The 19,913-nt window shown below is 41.3% G+C and overlaps 1 protein-coding gene across 11 annotated transcripts in view; it reads left to right on the top strand.

Moving 5' to 3' along the window:
- 0610010F05Rik (RIKEN cDNA 0610010F05 gene) overlaps positions 1-19,913 on the top strand; it is a 68,733-nt gene that overhangs the window by 41,125 nt on the left and 7,695 nt on the right. For 7 of the 11 annotated variants that reach the window (NM_001347242.1, NM_027860.3, XM_006514808.4 and 4 more), the window contains 8 exons: positions 2,574-2,606; positions 3,823-3,922; positions 7,946-8,037; positions 9,431-9,459; positions 9,617-9,690; positions 10,873-10,961; positions 15,735-15,826; positions 17,040-19,306. In NM_001347242.1, coding sequence (NP_001334171.1) covers positions 2,574-2,606; positions 3,823-3,922; positions 7,946-8,037; positions 9,431-9,459; positions 9,617-9,690; positions 10,873-10,961; positions 15,735-15,826; positions 17,040-17,076 — 546 coding nt within the window. In that variant the 3' untranslated portion in view covers positions 17,077-19,306. Of the gene's footprint in view, positions 1-2,573; positions 2,607-3,822; positions 3,923-7,945; positions 8,038-9,430; positions 9,460-9,616; positions 9,691-10,872; positions 10,962-15,734; positions 15,827-17,039; positions 19,307-19,913 lie in introns of those variants that run through there. The other 4 variants (NR_156450.1, XM_006514811.4, XM_006514810.4 and 1 more) reach the window with 2 other exon arrangements.

Genomic DNA, 19,913 nt, shown 5'->3' with positions numbered 1-19,913 from the left:
GTGCAAATATCTTCACCTGACTCTGTCAGCAGCTTGTTGGGTCTTTCAGAATGCAGTCATGATAGATCCCTTTCTGTGAGAGCTCCATAGCCTCAGTAATAGTGTCAGGCCTTGGGGCCTCCCCTTGAGCTGGATCCCACTTTGGGCCTGTTGCTGGACCTTCTTTTTCTCAGGCTCCTCTCCATTTCCATCCCTGTCATTCTTTCAGACAGGAACATTATGGGTCAGAGACGTGACTGTGGGATGGGAAGCCCATCCCTCATTTGATGTCCTGTCTTCCTGCTGGAGGTGGGCTGGGGGCAGCGGGGGGGGGGGGGGACTGATCTGGTATTGGGTGAGGGAAAAGGACTGAAGCCCTGAGGGCCAGCAGAAAAAAATGTAAACAGGCAACCTTAGGAAATAGGAGGTTGGGGGGCCCCCCCCATAATGCACCAGAGACCTGGGAGGTGAGAGACTCCCAGAACTCAAAGGACCTTAGATGAAAGGCCCGACAGTAGGGAGAGGGAACTTATAGAGCGTTTCATGAGAAAGTGAAGAACTCTGACAGCTACACAAATACAAGATGATGAATAGTAATTTAGGAATCACATGTGCACTATATAATTCATAATAAATACAAATATGAAGGTGTTACAGAAATAAAGGGTACAGGTGAGAAAGAGGAGCCATGGTGGAGGAAGGAGGAGGAGAGAGAAGACAGGACAGAGAGAGAGAAAGAGAGAGAGAGAGAGAGAGAGAGAGAGAGAGAGAGAGGATGGAAAGCAAGGAGAGGAGAGAAGGAGAGGGAGGTAGGAAAGAAGAAAAGACAAAGAGTCTCACCTGCTGTCTTATACCTAATGGAAGAGCACAGGGAAAACAGGGCAGCTCTGAGAAGATGCATTCTCAGCGAGGCAGAGCGGGGAGAGAGAGGAGTGGACTAATGGAGAAAGAAGAGAAAGAGAAAGCCCGGGGAGAGAGAGTGAGAGGAGAGAGGGAACACAGATAGAAGAGAAAACAAAGGAGGAGAAAGAGCAGGAGGGAGCAAGAGGGAAGTGGGCACAGTGGTCATTTTGTGCACTGCTGTAAGCACAGAAACAGCTTCCCAGTCATATCCATTGAAGGACAGGATTGCCCTCAGTGATGTGCAGTCTTAACACTCAACATGGCAGAGGGGGAATCAAAGAGAGAGATGGAGGGGGAGAGAAGGGAGAGAAAGTGAGAGACAGGACAGAGAAAGAGAAAAAAGGAGAGAAAGAATGAGGAGATGTAGGAAGACAAGAGGAGAGTGAGGAGAGACAGTGGGGGCAGGGGGGCAACCTAGAAGGGGATAACCAGGTCCTCCATTTATACACAACTATCAGAGCACAGAGCCCACTAGAGGACCCTGCTGGTCCCAGAACAGGAGAGGGGGAGGGGAGAGAGGTGAGCTAGAGATGAGAGTGGAGTGGAGAGATACCTTGAGGAGAGTGAAAGGAAAAATGGAGTGTGAGAAAGGTGGAAGCAGGAGAGAGAGAGCAGAGAGTAGGGGAGAGATGGAGAGGAAAAATGGAGAGGAGAGAAAACAGAGAGGAAAGCATGGTAAGAGAGACAGAGACACGAGAGAATGGAGAAAGAACAGAGACGGGGAAAACAAGCAGAGAGTAAACAGAGGGATGAGAGGTGAGGTACAGAGGAGACAGGAGAAAAAGAAGAGGAGAAAGCATAAAGAGAGCAGAGTGAAGGGACGGGAGACACAGAAGAAAGAAGGGAGAGAGGACAAGAAGAAAAGAGAAGAGACCGTTAAGGGGGACAGTGAAGAGATAGAATGGGGAACAGAAGACAGGGCAAAAGTGAGAAATTTCACACACTAATGTAAGAGCACACAGACCAGGTCCCGATTAGAGGTGCAGATCTCAGGGAGACAGGTGCTCAGCCTTCAACACAGCTCTGCCATTTCCAGCTTCGTGACCAACCAACGCCCATGCAATACATTTATTATATGCATTTATACACATACACGTATGTATAATTTGAAGCCTAGGTTCTGCATATACAATAAAACATGTACTATTTGTCTTTGTAAGCTTGGTTTATTTCACTTAGCATAGTGATTTCCAGTTGCATGCACTCTTTTCCCTAAGGCTCCATCCTATTCCGTGTGTGTGCCATATGTTATTCATCCAGCCATTTGTTGATAAACATCTAGTCTGGATTTGTTTCCTGGCCTTTGTGAATAGTACAATAAGCACAAATATGTGACTATCTTGTGATGTGTCAAGTTGGAACTGGTTGGGCGTGAACACAGCATGCTTCCGTTGGGTCATGTGGGAATTCTAGTTTCAGTTTGTTGAGAAACCTCCTTCCATAGTGGCTGCCCTGTGTAAGCTCCTGCCAGCAGTAGGAGCTTCTTTTTCTATAGACCCACTGGCATTGGTATTTGTTTCCTTAATGCTAGCTAGTTTAGGCAGGGATTTTAAAAGACTGACATATTAGACTAAGGTATCATTCTCAGCCTAAGTTTAAAATTAGTTAAACCTGAAAATGTAACTTGTAACCATGTGAAAATATGGAGTTGCCATGCAGGATTGTTAACCTACTGTTCCTCTGCCTTTTAGTTCTTGTCACTGAAAAACTGGACTCTGCAGTTGGTAAGTGAACCACTGGATTCAATTTCTGTGGACATCTTACTTCTGCATTGATGTTTGATAATGAAATCTTAGCATCTTATTTTACAAACAGTGGTTAAATGTTTGTCTTCTTGTCAGCCTTTCCAGTTTTGCACTTGTGAAGAAAATGTCCTAGTTATTTAAGAAAAACATACACCCTAGTGTGGTGACTCAGGCCTGTAATCCCACAATTAGAAGGCTGAGGGAAGATTCTGGTTAAAGAAAAAGATGCATATGTGCCACCAGTGTCGGGGTGCCCTTGAAGCTGGAGTTGCCAGCCAATGTGATCCACCTGCCCTGAGTCCTAGAACATGAACTGTAGTCCTTTTGCAAGAGCAGCAAATGGTCTTATTCACTGAGCCATCATTCTAGGCCCTGGTTTAAAGACTCTTTAAAGTCACTGTTAAGTCACTTTTAGGGGCTGTAATATGGCATAGCAGTTAAGGGTGCATGCCCCCAAGCCTGAAGGCCTGAGTGTAATCCCTGGAACCCGCAAGGCGGAGAGGACAGACTCCAGGAAGTTTTCTCTGAGCTCTTCTCACCTATGTCCACATACTAAATTATCAAGCATATAAATGTGGCCAAATCACATTTGAGTCTAATAATAAGTACCCTGGAGGGGCATTTTGTTTTACTTTGTTTTGTTTTTTCTATTTGGCTTCTCAGATAATTTCATGTTGCCCAGGCTGGCCTGGATTTGTGTGTAACTGAGAATGACTCTGAGCTCCTGATCCTCCTGCCTCTACCTTCCCAGTGCTGGGACCACCAACATGTAGAACTGGATTGTGTGTGTCTGTTCTGTTTGTTTGTTTGCTTGTTTTGTTTTTGAGGAGTATTCTCCAGTGTATAGAACAGACTAGCCTCAAGTTTACCATACTTCTGTTTTGGTCTCCCAGTATTTTATTAGTTCATTTTTAAGTATTTATTTTCCTTTGTCTGTGTGTCTGTGTGTGCACATGGCCTCTGAGGACCCACAGAGGCCAGAGGCCTTGGATACTGTGGAGTTCAGGTTATGGGTGGTTGTGACTAAGGTACTTGATGTGGATGCTGGCAATCCACCAGTGTCCTTCAGGAAAGTAGTGCACACGCGTAACTGCTGAGCCACATCTCCAGCCCCGCTTTATTAAATGTGTTCTTAGGAGTCTGTGTGTGACGGTAATGTGGGATTTGTAAGAGATGGATCTTTCTCTGCACTTAGAAACAACAGTCGCTGTTCTCAGAAGAGGAAGAGTATACCACGGGGTCTGAGGTCACTGAAGATGAAGTCGGTGATGAAGAAGAAATTGCCAAGAAACAAAGTAATTAAAATCAACCCTCACAGTATGGAGAGCTATATTCTGAACCTTTTAATGCAAACATGGGGGATTGGCTTTATATGTTTAGTAAGGTTACACAAGAAAAAGGAACGAAAATGAAGATCCATTAATATTCCCTAACCCAGGCTGGCCTGATGGTTCATCAGGTAAAGGTGCTTGCTGCCAAGCCATACCTAGAACCCACATGGTAGACAGAACTAACTCTTCTTACAAGTTGTCACTCTGGCTTCCACACATGCATGTGTGCTACGGTGCTCACATGCTCACACAAACACAGAGAAAATAAACCCTGGTGCTCTGTGTGTACAGTATTTACTCTGGGGCGTGGGGGAATGATGATTGAGCAGTTAAGAGAGCGTGCTGCTCTTCTAGAGGACCCAAGTTTGAGCCCCACTACCCACATCCAGTGGCTTATAACTCCTTGTCTTTAGTCACTAAGTTTTAATACTAACTAGTGGTTTCTATGAATACATTTCTCAGTTAAGAAAGATCATACCTATTTCTACATTGCTAGGTTTTTGTAGTGAATGAATGTTGTAATTTAGAAAATGCTTTTTTTAATTTAAGATCATACAGAATTTTCCCTTTGTAATATCAGTCAGTCTAATACTGATTGACTTTTCAAGTGTTAAACTCATTTGTTAAGGAAGTATTGTGTTTATGTTTGATACCATTTGACATGCTAATAAATGACTAAGAAGTTTTTGTTGCTGTCCATTGGAACATTTTCAGCACTCTTAGGAATCTTTTTCTGAGTTTTGATTTCACATAGTCCTAGATGAGAAAGTGTATTGTTTACTCTTTCGGTAGGGAAGGAGATGGGGCTAGGGACTGACTTAGAGGTCTCAGGCTCCCGAGCAGTGCTCATCACTGAGCTGCAATCAGCCTGGGTAGCTCTTGTCCATAATGGCATGTTGCAGATTTTCCTTCATAAGTCATGATAAAATTCAGCAATGAAGCTGTTTGGCCCTGGAAATTTTTACATAGGTGGTTTTAAATTATGAATTTGATTTCTTTATTGTAATGTTGCTCAAGTTTTCAATTTTTTATGTGTTTTATTAATGAATATTGTTGAAGAAATTGTATCTATCTCACCTAATTCACTGGCATAAAGTTGTTCTTTCCTTTGCATCTGAAGGACAATGCTGGCTTCTTTGGTTGTGGAATTAGTAACTTCTCTTCTTTCCTTGGTTAGTTTAGAGTTGTACTGCTAACAATTTCAAAGAAACAGATTTGTGTGTCATATATTTCTCTATAGCTTGTCTTACATTTGCTCTCATAGTATTCCCTTCTCTATAATTACTCGGAACTGAGTCTGCCTGGGTAAAGATGGGGGAGGTTACAGCATCCTGAGCACGTCACATCCATGCAGTAGGAATTTAGGCTCTGCAGCAGGTGTCTTTCTTGTGTTTCTTCTCCTCTCCTGGAGAGCGGCTGAGGGTCAGTCTTCTCAAAAGGCATGTTCTCTCAGGGACGTCATCATTGCCAGAAAGGTACTTTTTCATTCTTAAAGTAGAAGCTTGGATTATTGGTATGGTTGAGTGGTAAGGACATTTATTGTTTCTGCTGCTTTCAGTCAGGGTCTCCTATAGCCCAGAGTGGCCTTGACCTGCCGATCCTCCTGCCTCTGCCTCTCTGCCTCTCTGCCTCTCTGCCTCTCTGCCTTTCTGCCTCTCTCTGCCTCTCTCTCTGCCTCTCTCTCTGCCTCTCTCTCTGCCTCTCTGCCTCTCTGCCTCTGCCTCTGCCTCTGGACTGCTGGAATTGCAGGTGTGTGCTATCATGTCCAACTAGATTGTTAGTTTCTTCTTACTTTTAAAGAAGGCTGGGGATATTTAAAAAATGTTTTACCTTAAGTACTACTGCTATACACTTCACAAATTTTGACTTTTTTTCATACATACACAGGGGTTGGAGTGTGTGTGTGTGTGGTTGGAGTGTGTGTTTTGCTTTGAGACAAGGTCTCATAAATCCCCAGATAGTTTATAATTTACTATGTAGCCAAAACCCTTAAACTTCTGATCCTCCTTTTCTACCTCCTTTGTGCATGGCAGGCAAGCATCCCACCACGTGAGCTATTCCCTAAGCCTGTGTTGTTATTGTATGGGGCCTTTGTGTAATCTATGATGCCCTGTATCTTAAAATGTAAGCCCAAGGCAGTCTCACCTCAGCCACCAATGTGCTAGGATTATAAGTGTGCACCACCATGCTCAATGTGCTAGGACTGTAGGTGTGCACCACCATGCTCAGCTTTGTTTATAGTCAGTCAGGCTTTTTCTAATTTTCTTCACCACTTACAAGGATGTTGTTTGATTTGCAAGTGCTTGCACGTTTCTAGACACTACTTGAGTTACACATTTGTTCATTTCTGATGTTCTCCGTGCACACTCACTGATTCTTCTGCTAGTTCCCAATGTCTCCTGAGCTTATGCAGAGAGCCTCTGTGTTAATTGTGCTTTCTGCTCTCTGTCTCTCACTTTATGTTTACTAAAGAACACCTTTTTTTTTTCTTAAATAGAGACTAACTAGTCCTTGGGTGATGCTGCCTACCTCTACCTTCAGGCTGGGTCTTCTCTCCGCAGTGAAGTCTCGTCTACTCTCACAGACACACAGGCAGAGGAGTGTGGGTACTAAGTCACTTGGTGTCCACAGCCAAGTTGACAAGGAAGATTAGCTGTCACAGCCAAGAATCTGAACAGTTTTCATTCAGATACCAGGGCTCAATTCTTAGTGTTTCCTTGCATTATAAGTTCTCCATGGATCTTTAGTTGTTCTTCCAGATCCAAATCTGCCCTCTGACACTTTCACTCAGTAGTCTGAAGCTTGAGATACGTGCATCTTGGAGAATGAACTCAGTCAGAGTCACAGAAACCCCTAACATCTGACCAGCAACAACAGTTCTGTCTGGCAAGCATAGGCAGCCTGTTACGGGGATAGGCTTTCTCACACTGGCATAGTTTAACACTCAGCTAAGTATTTAGAGTTATGCCCATATTCCCTTATACTAACAGCTTATTTATTGCTTTGGACTGTGTCGTTTTGTCCCAGGGTTGGTCCAGGTTGGTTCTTCCCTGTGGGAAGTATTTTTAGATAAGAGGACATTCATATTTCTAATCTCACAAAGTTCTCAGTATGAATTGCCTAACTCTATGCCTAGCTTTGATTGTTTTCCAGTACTTTCTGATAGTTTTGATACCATTTTTGTTGTTTTCATATCAATTAACGTAGAAGGTATTGCCATGTCCTGTTCCGTACCATCACATATGTCTCATTATGTCTTCTAGCCAATGTATAACTCTTGATCTATTATTATCTTGCCTACTTACTGTGGTATCCTCAGGGTCATTGTATGTCCTCACATCTCTCTATGTAGGTTTCCCATGAGCAGTAGTGACAAGAGCAAAATGTGAAAGTAGTGCACAAAGAACTGTTTGAGAGTGCTGCCTCGTGCATTCTTCTTGCCTTTATACTTTGTTTTTAGAGTATTGTCCCTTCCCTTCCAGATTCCACTTCTCTCTCGGCCAGAATAGACTCAGGATATTGACTTCAGAAGACTACATTCCAGAGTATAATTTGTCCCAGGCTGCTTCCCAAACCATTCCTACCTTGCCTCCTTCCTGAACAAAATTAATTTGAAAGCTTTTTTGTGTCCTGATGCTGTCCCTCATTATTAAATTACATTTTTTCCAAGAACTTGATTCCACTGTCAAATTAGATAAATAAATATGTAGTTTTCCCTGACATTTTGATCTAGCACACAAAGCAGTGTGCCCTCATCTCATTCCTCAAAGCTTTTCAAGTACAAAGGAGAGATAAGATTAGAACAAGCCCTGTGCAGCAGCTTCATTCTGACTTCCTGTGTATGTGGGGCTTGTGTAGACATCGCTGGCCTTCCCCCTCCTCCTCCTCCTCTCTCTTTTAGAAAAATTGGTTATGTGTCTATTTTATTGAAAGTAGCAATGGCAGGGTATGGGACTCTTGTTTCTAATATTGTCCTTTGTTTATCAGGGAAAAAGGAGAAGCCAAAGAAATTTACTAAGCCGCCAAAAAAACAACTGTCCTCACCCTGTTCTCAAAAGAAAGAGAAGACACTGGAGAAGGTAATTGTGTGATTTTAAAGTCCTTATAGGAAGTGAGCAAGCAAGTATAGCCAAGACAGTGCAAATAGAGTAATGAATGACATAGTGGATTCGAGCAGTGTTAGTGGATGAGACTCTGGAAGATGTGGGACCTTTGGAAAAGGAAGGGGTGAAACAAAGTATAGGCATGCTACGCCATCCTCCATATAATGAGATGGGACATGTACATGGATTTCCTTCCTCATGCATGAGCCACGTAGTCCATGGAGAGCTGCACATGCAATTGGTAAGGTTGATTGTTCCTGAGAACGTGATGCGGAAAGGACTTTCACAGACTTTGCATTATGTGTGCTAGTTAACCTTTTAACATTTAACCAGTAGTACACATTTATAAAAAGTGAAGAGACTTTTTAAATTGAAGTTAATTCTACTCTATTACCTATAAAATTCACTCTTATTTCCCCGTGCCATTGAAGTGATAAACTGTGAGAGCTGGAAGAGCAGCAGTAGCAGCAGGAGCCTGAGGAGAGCCCTGAGCTCCAGAGAGTACTAAAGGCCGGTTCTAATAAGATCTGCATGGGGCTGGAGACAGGCTGCAAGAGTTACACTGGCTGCTAGCCGAAGGACCCAGGTTCTGTTTCCAGTACCCACATGGCAGCTCACAGCTGTCTGTAATTCCAGATCCAGGGGATCCAACACCATCACGCAGACAGACATGGAGGCAGAACACCAATGTACATAAAATTAAATAAAAATAAAATTAAAAACAAAGATAAGATCCACAGTTACATTGGATGGGTTGCACATTCCTCTTAGTTAAGTACTACAGATGTATGAATAGATAAATTTTTTGAGATTGCATAAGCTTAATATATATTATATATATAAGCTTGTTAATATGATAAGCTTATTAATGCAATCTTTATTAGGATTATATAATATTATAATCTCATATAATATATATTAATCTTTATATATATTGCATAAGCTTTGCATAAATTCAACAGATAAAGATTCAAAGTCTATTTTTTCTCTTTGACGAAGTTTTTTAACTTCACTAAAGTTAAAAAGATTGTCTCACTATTATAGGTCTTTTTTTTGCTGCAAGACTTTATTTATTTATTTGTTTGTTTATTTATTTAATTGGAGTCTTACTATGTAGCCCTGGCTAGCTTGAAACTCTCCATGTAGACCAGGCTGACCTTGTCATGGAGCCCTGCCTGCCTCTGTTGGGATAACACAGGCACCACACCATTCCTAGCTGCTGCTGCAAGGTTTAAATGAAGTAACAGTTCTAGATGTTCTTGGAATGTGTCTTGAGCTCAATAAATGTAACTTGTTCTTATAATTAAGTAGAATGCTAATTAATAAATATACTCTAATTAGACATTAATATTATCTTCTCTTTTTTCAGTCAACTTCTAGAGATGTGTCTCCTTTTGTGTGAGTATTTGTCCTTGATCCAATTGGAAATCTATTCTTTGTTTTTGTTTGCTTATTTTGTTGGTGGGGGGTTGTTTGTTTGTTTTTGACACATGATCTGTATTGGAAATGCAGTACATCAGCATCAATGTTTATTTTTGTTCGATTTATCCAATAGTGTGAGTATGCAGAAGAATAAATGGGATGCCTCAAGATCCTTGAGATTCAACCAAGATGCACAAAGAGAAGATGGTAAATATTATTATCTGAGTAACATACAAGTTAGGAGAATAACAGTGAGTATATGGAGTGGTGAGGGAAGGTACCATTAGAGCCAGAAGAGGGTGTCAGATATCTTGAGGCTGGACTTAGAACAGCTATGAGCTGCCTGATATGGGCCTGATATGGGTGCTGGGAACCAAACTTGGGCCCCCTTCAAGAAGAATTTATGCTTTTAACCACTAAACCATATCTCTAGCCCCAAGAATTGTCTTTCATAAAGCATGCTGAATGCTTTTGAAGGTTCCAAAATAAGGCCCCACGTATGCACGTTCTCTAGACACCAATCATAGTTCATCACCAGACTGTCCAGGGGTAATGTGTTATTTATGCATCTGTGACTTTAAGATCTCTTAGACTTTGCTTCTTACATATTTTACTGTGAAAATTGGTATATATGTTTTAGTCTGTATCTTAGCCTTGTGTTCTTACAACAAAATATTCAAAGCTGAGTATTTTATAAAGAAAAGTTTATTAAGCATAGAGTTTTGCAATAGCAGTGTCTCCTTGGCTGTGGTGTAAAACTTCTGGCTACAATCCTAGCCGAGCAGAGAGCATCCTAGGGAGCATGTGTAGTAGGAAACAGTCACATGACAAACAGGAATTAAACAGGCACAAAGTAACAGCACTGATTCCTGCTAGGACTGGCGGCCCGTGAGCTAGCCACTTCCCACCATGCGCCCCGTGAGCTAGCCTCTTCCCACCATGCGCCCCGTGAGCTAGCCACACTTCCCACCATGCGCCCCGTGAGCTAGCCACTTCCCACCATGCCCCAGCTCTTAAAGGCTCCAGCACCCTCAGTGTTACTGTAGTAGGGACCAGACTTACAGCACACCATCCTTTGGGAGACACACTCAGACCACATCCAGCGATCTGAAAGGCAGTACAGCTCTCTGTATATTAGCTATTTGCTACATGCTACCTTAAATTATTAACAGAAATATAGAATTATATACCTGAAAAAAAATAGCAAAGGATATTTTCAAAAACATTTGTGATTATAGTCATTCTTTTTTTTTTTTTTTTTTTTTTTTTTGGTTTTTTTTTCAAGACAGGGTTTCTCTATAGCCCTGGCAGTCCTGGAATATAGTCATTCTTAAAAAGTGAAAACTATGTTATTTTCATGAAAAGTAATGTTCTATCTTTTACCTTCAGATCAGCGGCGGATGTCTGAAATTACAGGGCATCTAATAAAAATGAGATTGGGTGATCTGGACCGAGTCAAGGCAAAGGAATCAAAGGAAGTAAGAATTGTTTACCAGTATGCTATACTTACATAAAAATGTCCTTCCTAGTTTTATTTCATCATGAAATATAAATAAGATAATAATTAACTATTGTCTTACTTAGGGCTTCTATTGTTGTGTAGGGATACCATAACCATGGCAAATCTCATAAAGGAAAATGTTTAATTGGGGCAGGCTGACAATTCAGAGGTTTAGTCCATTATCATCATGGCAAGAAGTATAGTGGGAAGTATGGTAGTGTGCAGGCAGACATGGTAAGGCAGGTGAGAGTTCTACATCCTGATTCACAGGCTTGAACATCTGAAAACTTCAAAGGCCACCCCCAGTGACACACTTTATCCAACAAGGTATAACTCCTTATAGTGCCACATTCCCTCTGGGCCTACTGGGGACATTTTCTTTCTTTTTTTTAAGATTTATTTACTATTTTTATGTATATGAGTACACTGTAGCTGTACAGATGGTTGTGAGCCATCATATGGTTGCTGGGAATTGAACTCAGGACCACTGCTTACTCCGATCCTGCTCACTCCGGCCCAAGGATTTATTTATTATTATACATAAGTACACTGTAGCTGTCTTCAGACACACCAGAAGAGGGCGTCAGATCTCATTAGGGATGGTTGTGAGCCACCATGTGGTTGTGGGATTTGAACTCAGGACCTTCAGAAGAGCAGTCTTAACCGCTGAGCCATCTCTCCAGCCCCCTATTGAGGACATTTTCACTCAAACCCACAACTATTACACTGTACTTAAATAAAGTGTTCCTTCCTTGTTTTATTTCTAGCATGAAAAATATAAAGATGTTTTTAAAAGGATGTTAAAGGAGTGTCCTAGATATTTTTATAGTCAATGCCAGTTAGTCAAAAATCACATACAAGTGAATTTCTCCTATTATCTGTGGTCCATAGGTTTTCTGTATCACACATGAAAAATATATTGTCCTTAAAGTATAATGTCACACTGTCTTAGGGTTTCTATTCCCGCACAAACATCATGACCAAGAAGCAAGTTGGGGAGGAAAGGGTTTATTCAGCTTACACTTTCCACATTGCTGTTGATCACCAAAGGATGTCAGGACTGGAACTCAAGCAGGTCAGGAAGCAGGAGCTGATGCAGAGGCCATGGAGGAATGTTCTTTACTGGCTTGCTTTCCCTGACTTGGTCAGCCTGCTCTCTTATAGAACCAAGACTACCAGCCCAGAGATGGTCCCACCCACAAGGGGCCCTTCCCCCTTGATCACTAATTGAGAAAATGCCTTCCAGTTGGATCTCATGGAGGCATTTTCCCCAACTGAAGCTCCTTTCTCTGTGATAACTCCAGCTATGTCATGTTGACATAAAACTAGCCAGTACACACACCCAGGGTGGGTTAGCTGTGCATTATTGGCCAAGTGACTGGAAAGTGCTGGATTTGGTCATCTTTTATATAATATTACCTAGATGTCAGGCTATAATAAAATGTCATTTTGCTGAAAGTCAGACCTACACACTACTTGTACTCTCTTAGTAATTACTGTCAGTAAGTATATATTATATCAGCATTCTGTATTACTAGTATCTGTACTGTAAATGGACCGTGACTTCACCCTAATCCTGTTGTGTAGATTTTTACTTCCTTATTGGGATGTAAAAATTGGTAGAGTGCATGCGCAGAATGCACAGAGCCCTGAGTTCAATTTCCAACAATAAAAGTTAAATGAAATAAATGGGAGGACATAAAAGAAAATCTCAGTTACCTGCTGTAACCTTCAATTAGATAAAACTTGCTTAGCTAAAAGGCCTGTAAACTTGTGCACTTATATGCACACATGCACGTGTGCATCAGTAAATTAATTATGCAAAAAACTTTTAATATCTTAGCTTCAGTACTAAAGCATGATCCACAAAAGAATAATTAAACAAAATTCTCCAAAATGAAAATTTTTTCTTTAAAACCACTGTAAAGAGAACTAGAAGACAACTGGTCTAAGTGATAGGCTATCCAGAGCTATATAGTAACATCTGTGTCAAAAATGAAAAGGAGAAAGGATTAGTAGACAGTTCATATATAGTAATATATTACATAATATACATTATTTACACATTAAAACATTTGTCTGATAAAGGATTTCTGGAAAGGGAGGGAGAATGTTGTAATTATAATCTCAAAAAAAGCTCAATAATAAAATAATCCAATAAAAATAAATAGGCAAGCTGGGCATGGTGGCTCACGCCTTTAATCCCAGTACTCAAGAGACAGAGGCGGGTGGATCTCTATGAGTTCCAGGCCTGCCTGACCTACATAGTAAGTTCCAAGCCAGCCAGAGTGACATGTGAGTCCCTGTATCAAAGTTAAATAACAGAAGCTGGAGAGATGCCACAGTACCTACAGGCACTGGCTGCTCTTCCCGGAGACCCATGTTCAATTCCCAGTACCCACATGGCTGCTCACAACCCTCTGTCTCTACAATCCCAGGAAATCCAGGCCCCCTTCTTGTTTCCAAGGGCACTACATACCTGGAACACAGGTATGCAGGCAAAACACCCATACATACAAAATAATAGAATAATTTAAGATAATAGTGCGTATATAGACAAGGCAAAGGATTAGCTGAGCCTCTTGAAGAAAGGGCTGTGGGTAACAAGTAGGCAGAACAACTGGAGCATCCTTGGTCATTAGAAAAATGCGAGCTAACATCTCAGTGAGGCCTGGCATTTTCATATAGGTGCTTGTGAAGATGCTAAGCAAATGGAATTCTGCTGTTCAGTTTGTACAAAAGCAAAGGAGTGGCCATTGTATAACATAGTGTGATAATTTCACATAAATGCTATGCATTGATGATATGATGCATTCATAACTATGAAAAACTAGAAAGGCCCCAAAATGATGTCCTTTACCTGGTAAATGTGACAAGAAAATTCTGAGACTGCCTGGATTTAAAAGGGCTAGAAAAGAGATAGAAGAGACTTTAACTCAAAACAGTGTATATTGTGCACTCCTATAGTCTCAGCACTCAGGAGGATGAGGTTGGATGACTGCCACAGTTGAATACTTTTCTTTTTATTAATTTATGTATCCACCTTTATATTCTGATTGCAGGCCCACCTCCTCCCAGTCCCCCTCTCACGTACACAGCCCCTTTCCCATTTCTGCCCTCCCCTTCTCCTCTGAGAGGGTAGAGCCCCCCTGGGTATCACCACACCCTGACACATCAAGTCACTGCAGAGCCAGCTGTATCTTTTCCTACTGAGAACAGACAAACTAGACCAGTTAGGAGAACAGAATCCACAGGCAGGCAACAGACTCAGTGACTGCCCATTCCACTTGTTGGGGGACCCGCATGAAGACCAGGCTACTCATCTGCTACATACGTGCAGGGAGCCTAGGTTCATCCCATGCTTGCTCTTTGATTGGTGTTTTAATCTCTGTGAGCCCCAATGGGTCCAGGTTAGTTGACCCTGTTGGTCTTCTTGTAGAGTCTCTAGCCCCTTTCGGTCCCTTAGTCCTTCCCCCAACTCGTCTACAAGACTCCTCAAGCTCCATCTACTATTTGGCTGTGGGTCTCTGTATCTCTTTTCATCAGCTGCTGGGTGGAACCTCTTAGAGGACAGTTATGCTAGGCTTCTGTCTGCAAGCATAACAGAGTATCAATAGTGGGTTGATGTTTTTTTGGGTGGGTTGGTGTCCTTATCCCTCCACTAGGAGTCCTGCTGCTACAGGAGATGGCCACTTCAGGCTCCATACCTCCTACTGGTCTCATCTAGAGTCACCCTTATTGTCTCCTGGGGCCTCCCCCCATATGCAAAAGATGCTCCACCATCCCACAAGGACACTTGCTCAACTGTGTTCAATTGAATACTTCTAATCTCCAGATTCAATGGGCACTGACCTCAGTAGCCTTACTAATAATGAGCTGTGCCCCAGGACCTGCCCTTTCTTTTTTTGCTAATTTCTATAACAGTTCACTAAACCCTTTTCTTTCAAAGAACACTCAGGCTTAAGAGTATTTGGGTGCTAGGGGTATAATCCAGTTTATAGACTGCTCACCCAGCATGCTAAAAGGCCCTGTATTTGATTCCCAGTTCTACATAAAGCAGGTGTGGTGCTACAATCCCTGCACTCAAAAGGTGGAGACAGAAGGATCACAAGTTCAAGGTCATCTTTGGCTACTTAGTCATTTCAAACTCAACCTAGTCTACATAAGACCCTCCTAAAGGGGAAAGGGAAGTTTGGGGCTTAGCAAATAAACTACACATATTTTTAAAAATTAAGAAAGAATAGTCAGAGAAATCACACAAGGGCTAAGAGCAGCGAACTCAGAGTCCAGCCCCAGACAAGAGCCAGCTGTGTTCCTGTGCGTGCCTAGAACCTAGCACCCCAGAGAGTGGAGACCTCAGAACAATGCTAGAGAACTACTAACACCTTTCTCTAGCCTCCACAGAAGCAAAGCACACAGCCTCATTGCACACATATATCCTAACATGGACAAACCTGTACATTATGCAAAGTTCTACCTACTGTATGTGTGTCGTGTTGTGGAAAATGCTAAACCATATGAAGAGAAAAGCAGCCGAGCGCCAATGGATGTGTTAGATGGTTGGCCTCAGACAGACTGGGGATGTTTTTAGGTATAATAAGACTGGTCTGTGTGTTTATTGCTGAAGTTTATACAATTGTATAATTTGTCAAAAAGAAAACAAAACTATGTTCTAAATTTGGAAGTATGTCATCTTATGTGTTAGACTTTATTTCCTTGAAGGTAACTTAGTTTTCCTTTTGTTTTACAGTTTGCAGGAGGTATTTATTCTAGGCTTGAAGCACAAGTCAGAGCCTCAGTACCTGTCACTGCCCGGCAGAACAGCTCAGACAAAAACCAAAGGTAAATCAGCAGGAAACCGCAGAGTAAATCGTGTGAACACTAAAAGCACGCAGTTTGAATTCAGTTTCTTATTTCAGCAAAGTCAGAACCAGTTTTAACTGAAAACATTTTTAAAAGGTAATGGGCACAAACTTTCATGAACATAGAAGGTTTAGTATTTTTTTAACTTTTCTGTTTATTTGGCCAGCTCCATTGGAGTCAGCTGACACAGTGAACACGGCAGGGGCTGTAGCACTCAGCCTAGAGTTTCCTAGTGCTTTCCTAGCACACCCAGTGCCCTGGGTTTGATCTTAACCCCAGACAGTAATAATAATGAACTAGTAATAACAGTACTGAGCGGAACTATTCACTCACGAGTACGGATTGGCAACATTGCCAGACTAGTGTTTATGGGAATCCCTAAATGTCTCCTGTTCCACGTTTATTCTCACTTTCATCCCCACCCACCCCCGTCTCCTCTCTCTATTCTCTCTCTTAGATAGAAATAGGCAGAGTGTGTTGCAGAGGGCAGTATATTGTCAAGCTGTGAAAGTGGTTACTGGCCATTGTTTATCTGCATTTTAAGTGGGCTTTGATGTTTTCTAAAGTCTCTTGAACAATCAACTTTCCTAAGCCTTTATTCTGCCCAAGTGGTTGACAGACCTGGTTAGCTCAACCCGTTTACAAAGAAGGCAATAGGATGTCTTATTCTTTATTAGAAACCTTCCTGAGTATGATAGCATCTTACTTCTCATAATAAAATTGACTGGTAGGTCTTGTGCCATTTGCTACCACAACTTTTCTGTTAGAACGTAAGTTACAGAGATGTGGGCACAAGTGTGAGAGATGCTAATGTGCCTGGTCCGTAATTCTGCAATCTACAAGCTCAGAAATGACGTCTTTTCAGACATCTGTGCCCAGTTCCTCCTGAACTGCTGTGATGATTGCTGTGCTCTTCTCATACTCTAAATGTCCGCTTCTTCCCTGAAGCAACATTGTCCATTCATTCATTACAGGTCTGCTCTTGACATACTTTATTCTCTCCCCCAAAAAATTATTTTTAAAAAATCTGAATTTCAAACTGCATCTCACTCCAGGGGTTTTAGAAGATTCATGATGAGCGACACAAAGTTTCACTGAATGTTGATGTTGTCATACAGACAGACAAAGGCAGCAACAAAATCCTGTTGTTCTAGAAGCAAATCTGACTTTGTTTTCTGTTTAAAAAACCTAGGTCTAAAAGTCGTTTTGGTCAAGGGCGTCCTGCATAAAGCACCCTAAACATAAAAAGAGAGGAGGTACACTCTGGACATCTGAAATGCCCACTTCCTGAAGATCTTCAGTGACTGATAGGTGCTCTATGAGTCATTCCTGCAGACCACATAAATCATGCTACAGTGACTGCTAGGTGTTCTATTAGTTATCCCTGCAAACCACAAAAATCATGCTTACACAAATATATAGTTAGGTTTTGTTAAAATCTTAACTATATATATGAATTTTTTATATAAATTTCTCTTTGTATAATTCTAGGCTGTGTAGGAGATAATTGCAAACTTCACATAGTTAGGATTTCTAATATTTGTTGCCTTTTATTTATTTGACAAAGAAGAGGCCTAACTTGACAAGTAACTAAGTTGGTATGACCCTAAGAAATTAACAGAATGACTGGTAGTGTTACTATGCATGGGCACTGATCGTTGTATGTTTTGGGGCTGTTGAATCTTAGGCATAGCATTGAGAAATGAATTGTGTATGATGAACTGTCCAGTGATGTTAAATTTAGTTTGCATGGATATTAAGGAGTGACAGATCTCGAAGCTGTATTAATAGAATTTCAAGGTGAGGTTATTTCAATACCATGCTGGTCAAGAAGGGTTGATCTTTTTCAGTAGTATTACGTGGGAGGTACAATGTTATTGAACTTCTGTTTCTTTCAGTTTTTCATGCTTATCTGTAAATCATTTGAGCCTAAAATCCAATCCTTGCCTCGCTTCTGGATGAAGCTAGTGGCACTCTGAGTGGTGAGTCATTTCAGTTCTGTGGCACGGTCAGACCCATCCATTCTCTAAGTCTGCTTGAGCTCCCTCACAGCATGATTGCTAGGTACGAAGAGAGGTCTTAAAGTTCCCAGGTAGAGGAGACGGCTGGGAACTTCAGATATTCACATAAAACTGTTTTATAGATCATGTTTTAATTTTTTTCTAACAAGGTAGATAGCATACTCAGGGAAATTTTGTTCCAGACTGTAAGCATGTACTAAGTTATGTGTTTGGAAATTGTTTATAGGTCTCTGAGAACCGTGAGATGCACACTGTTTCTATGTTTAGTTTTTCTCTGCTTTGTGATTGATGTCTTCAAATTATTCAGATAATAAATCTTGATGATGTAAGGGAACAGCAATTGTAAAAGAAAAATTCATGTCTTACACCTAGTTTACACAAAAAGAAATTATAATTTTTAGTATCTTTTAGTTGCTATATGAAGCTCTTAATTATTTGGTAATTATGCTTTTAATATCTATTTGGAAATTTTATTCTGGTGTACAAATGCCTTTCAGTTATCTGATACTTTGGAAATAGCTTATATCATATTTATTTTCAAGAAAGTATTTCTTTGTATGTGATATGTAAATCCCACGAGTACCAGCCTTATAGTTGGCTCCTGGATTCTCTGATAGAAGGATTTGGATTTATATGTGTAAGCAATCTATGATCATTGTAATTAGAAGGGAATATGCTCTTTTGATTTTCACAGATGGTAGAAGTGCTCATTGCTTCTCCCCAGAGGGGGCTGCTTTACTGATTGATGTTAACAGACTCGAGTAAAATCTGATTCTCTACAGAATGTGCTTTGTATTTTATATCTGTCTGTGATACATGGACAGGCATTTCTTCTGCCAAGTACGTTAAGGTTTTCCTTACATTAATTCTGAGCTCAAACTTATTGAAATAAATGGCAATGACAAAAATTGTGGAGAAAGTCCCTTGATCTGACTTGTTCTGCTGTCTGAGGAGACTGGAGTGCTCTGTATTCTACATAATTCCCTGGAAAATTAGCTGTGAAAATTGGTGAAAACCTTAGGTTTTAAGATTATTTGAGTGTGGCAGCACACCCCATCACTCTGGAAACTGAAGTAGGAAAATCCTCCATTCAAGACCCCGCCTCAGAACATTTAGCAAATCATTTAAGGGTTGAAATACTACAGCGAACAGGCGTATAGTATAGCTCAATAGTAGTCCTGCAGCACACCAGGCGTATAGCTCAATAATAGTACACTTGCCTCGGGTGCACAGTAGCCTGGCTTTGATCCCCGCTAGCACCGTATGAGTGGAAATGCCACAGGGAAGCTGCACAGGTGCCCAGCACATATGTGCTACCTTTCTACCTTTCTCTGCAGCGCTCAGGCAGGAGCTCTGAGGTGTTTCATTGCTCTGCTACCTGAGGCTGGAACTGTCATATTTTTTGCTGATGGCAAACTTAAATAAACATTTAAAAGGCTTTTGTCTCCAAACTTGGCAGTGATTCTTCAGCCAACCTCTTGGTATCCTTGAGTAACTCCCAGGCCAGAGGCACTGGGTTACCTAGCCAGTCCAATTCTAATGGGCTAGCATTCGCAATCTACCTCACAGCTGGTCTGTATGGGAAATGAATTCTGGAATAATGTTATAGAATTATTGGGAGTGAATAAATTAGTAGGTGTAGATAATTAATACAGTACTTTCTGGCTTATAGTAATTTATCCATAAATATCATGTATTGTTGCATATGTTATTATTTGTTTGGAAGGTAGCTTCAAATTTTGTAAGGTGAAAGTCTATTGTACCTCTTCCTATAATTTGAATTACAGAGAGAGAGAGAAGGAGGGAGGGAGGGAGGGAGGGAGAGAGAGAGAGAGAGAGAGAGAGAGAGAGAGAGAGAGAGAGATCATTACTTAGCTGTTTTGTCAGAACCATCCCCTAGACCTTCTGCCTGCCTACCTCCCACAGTGCCCACTGTCTGGTTATCATCTTCTGGAGGATCAGGGTCCTTGTTCTTGTTCTGCAGGTGATGTCTGACCACCTGGCTTGTCCACAACAAAAATCTGATTCCATCACTTTAGCCAGAA

The sequence above is a fragment of the Mus musculus genome, chromosome 11 (genome assembly GCF_000001635.26).
Source record: "Mus musculus strain C57BL/6J chromosome 11, GRCm38.p6 C57BL/6J".
Taxonomy (NCBI): domain Eukaryota; kingdom Metazoa; phylum Chordata; class Mammalia; order Rodentia; family Muridae; genus Mus; species Mus musculus.
This window is presented reverse-complemented; position numbering and strand designations above follow the sequence as displayed.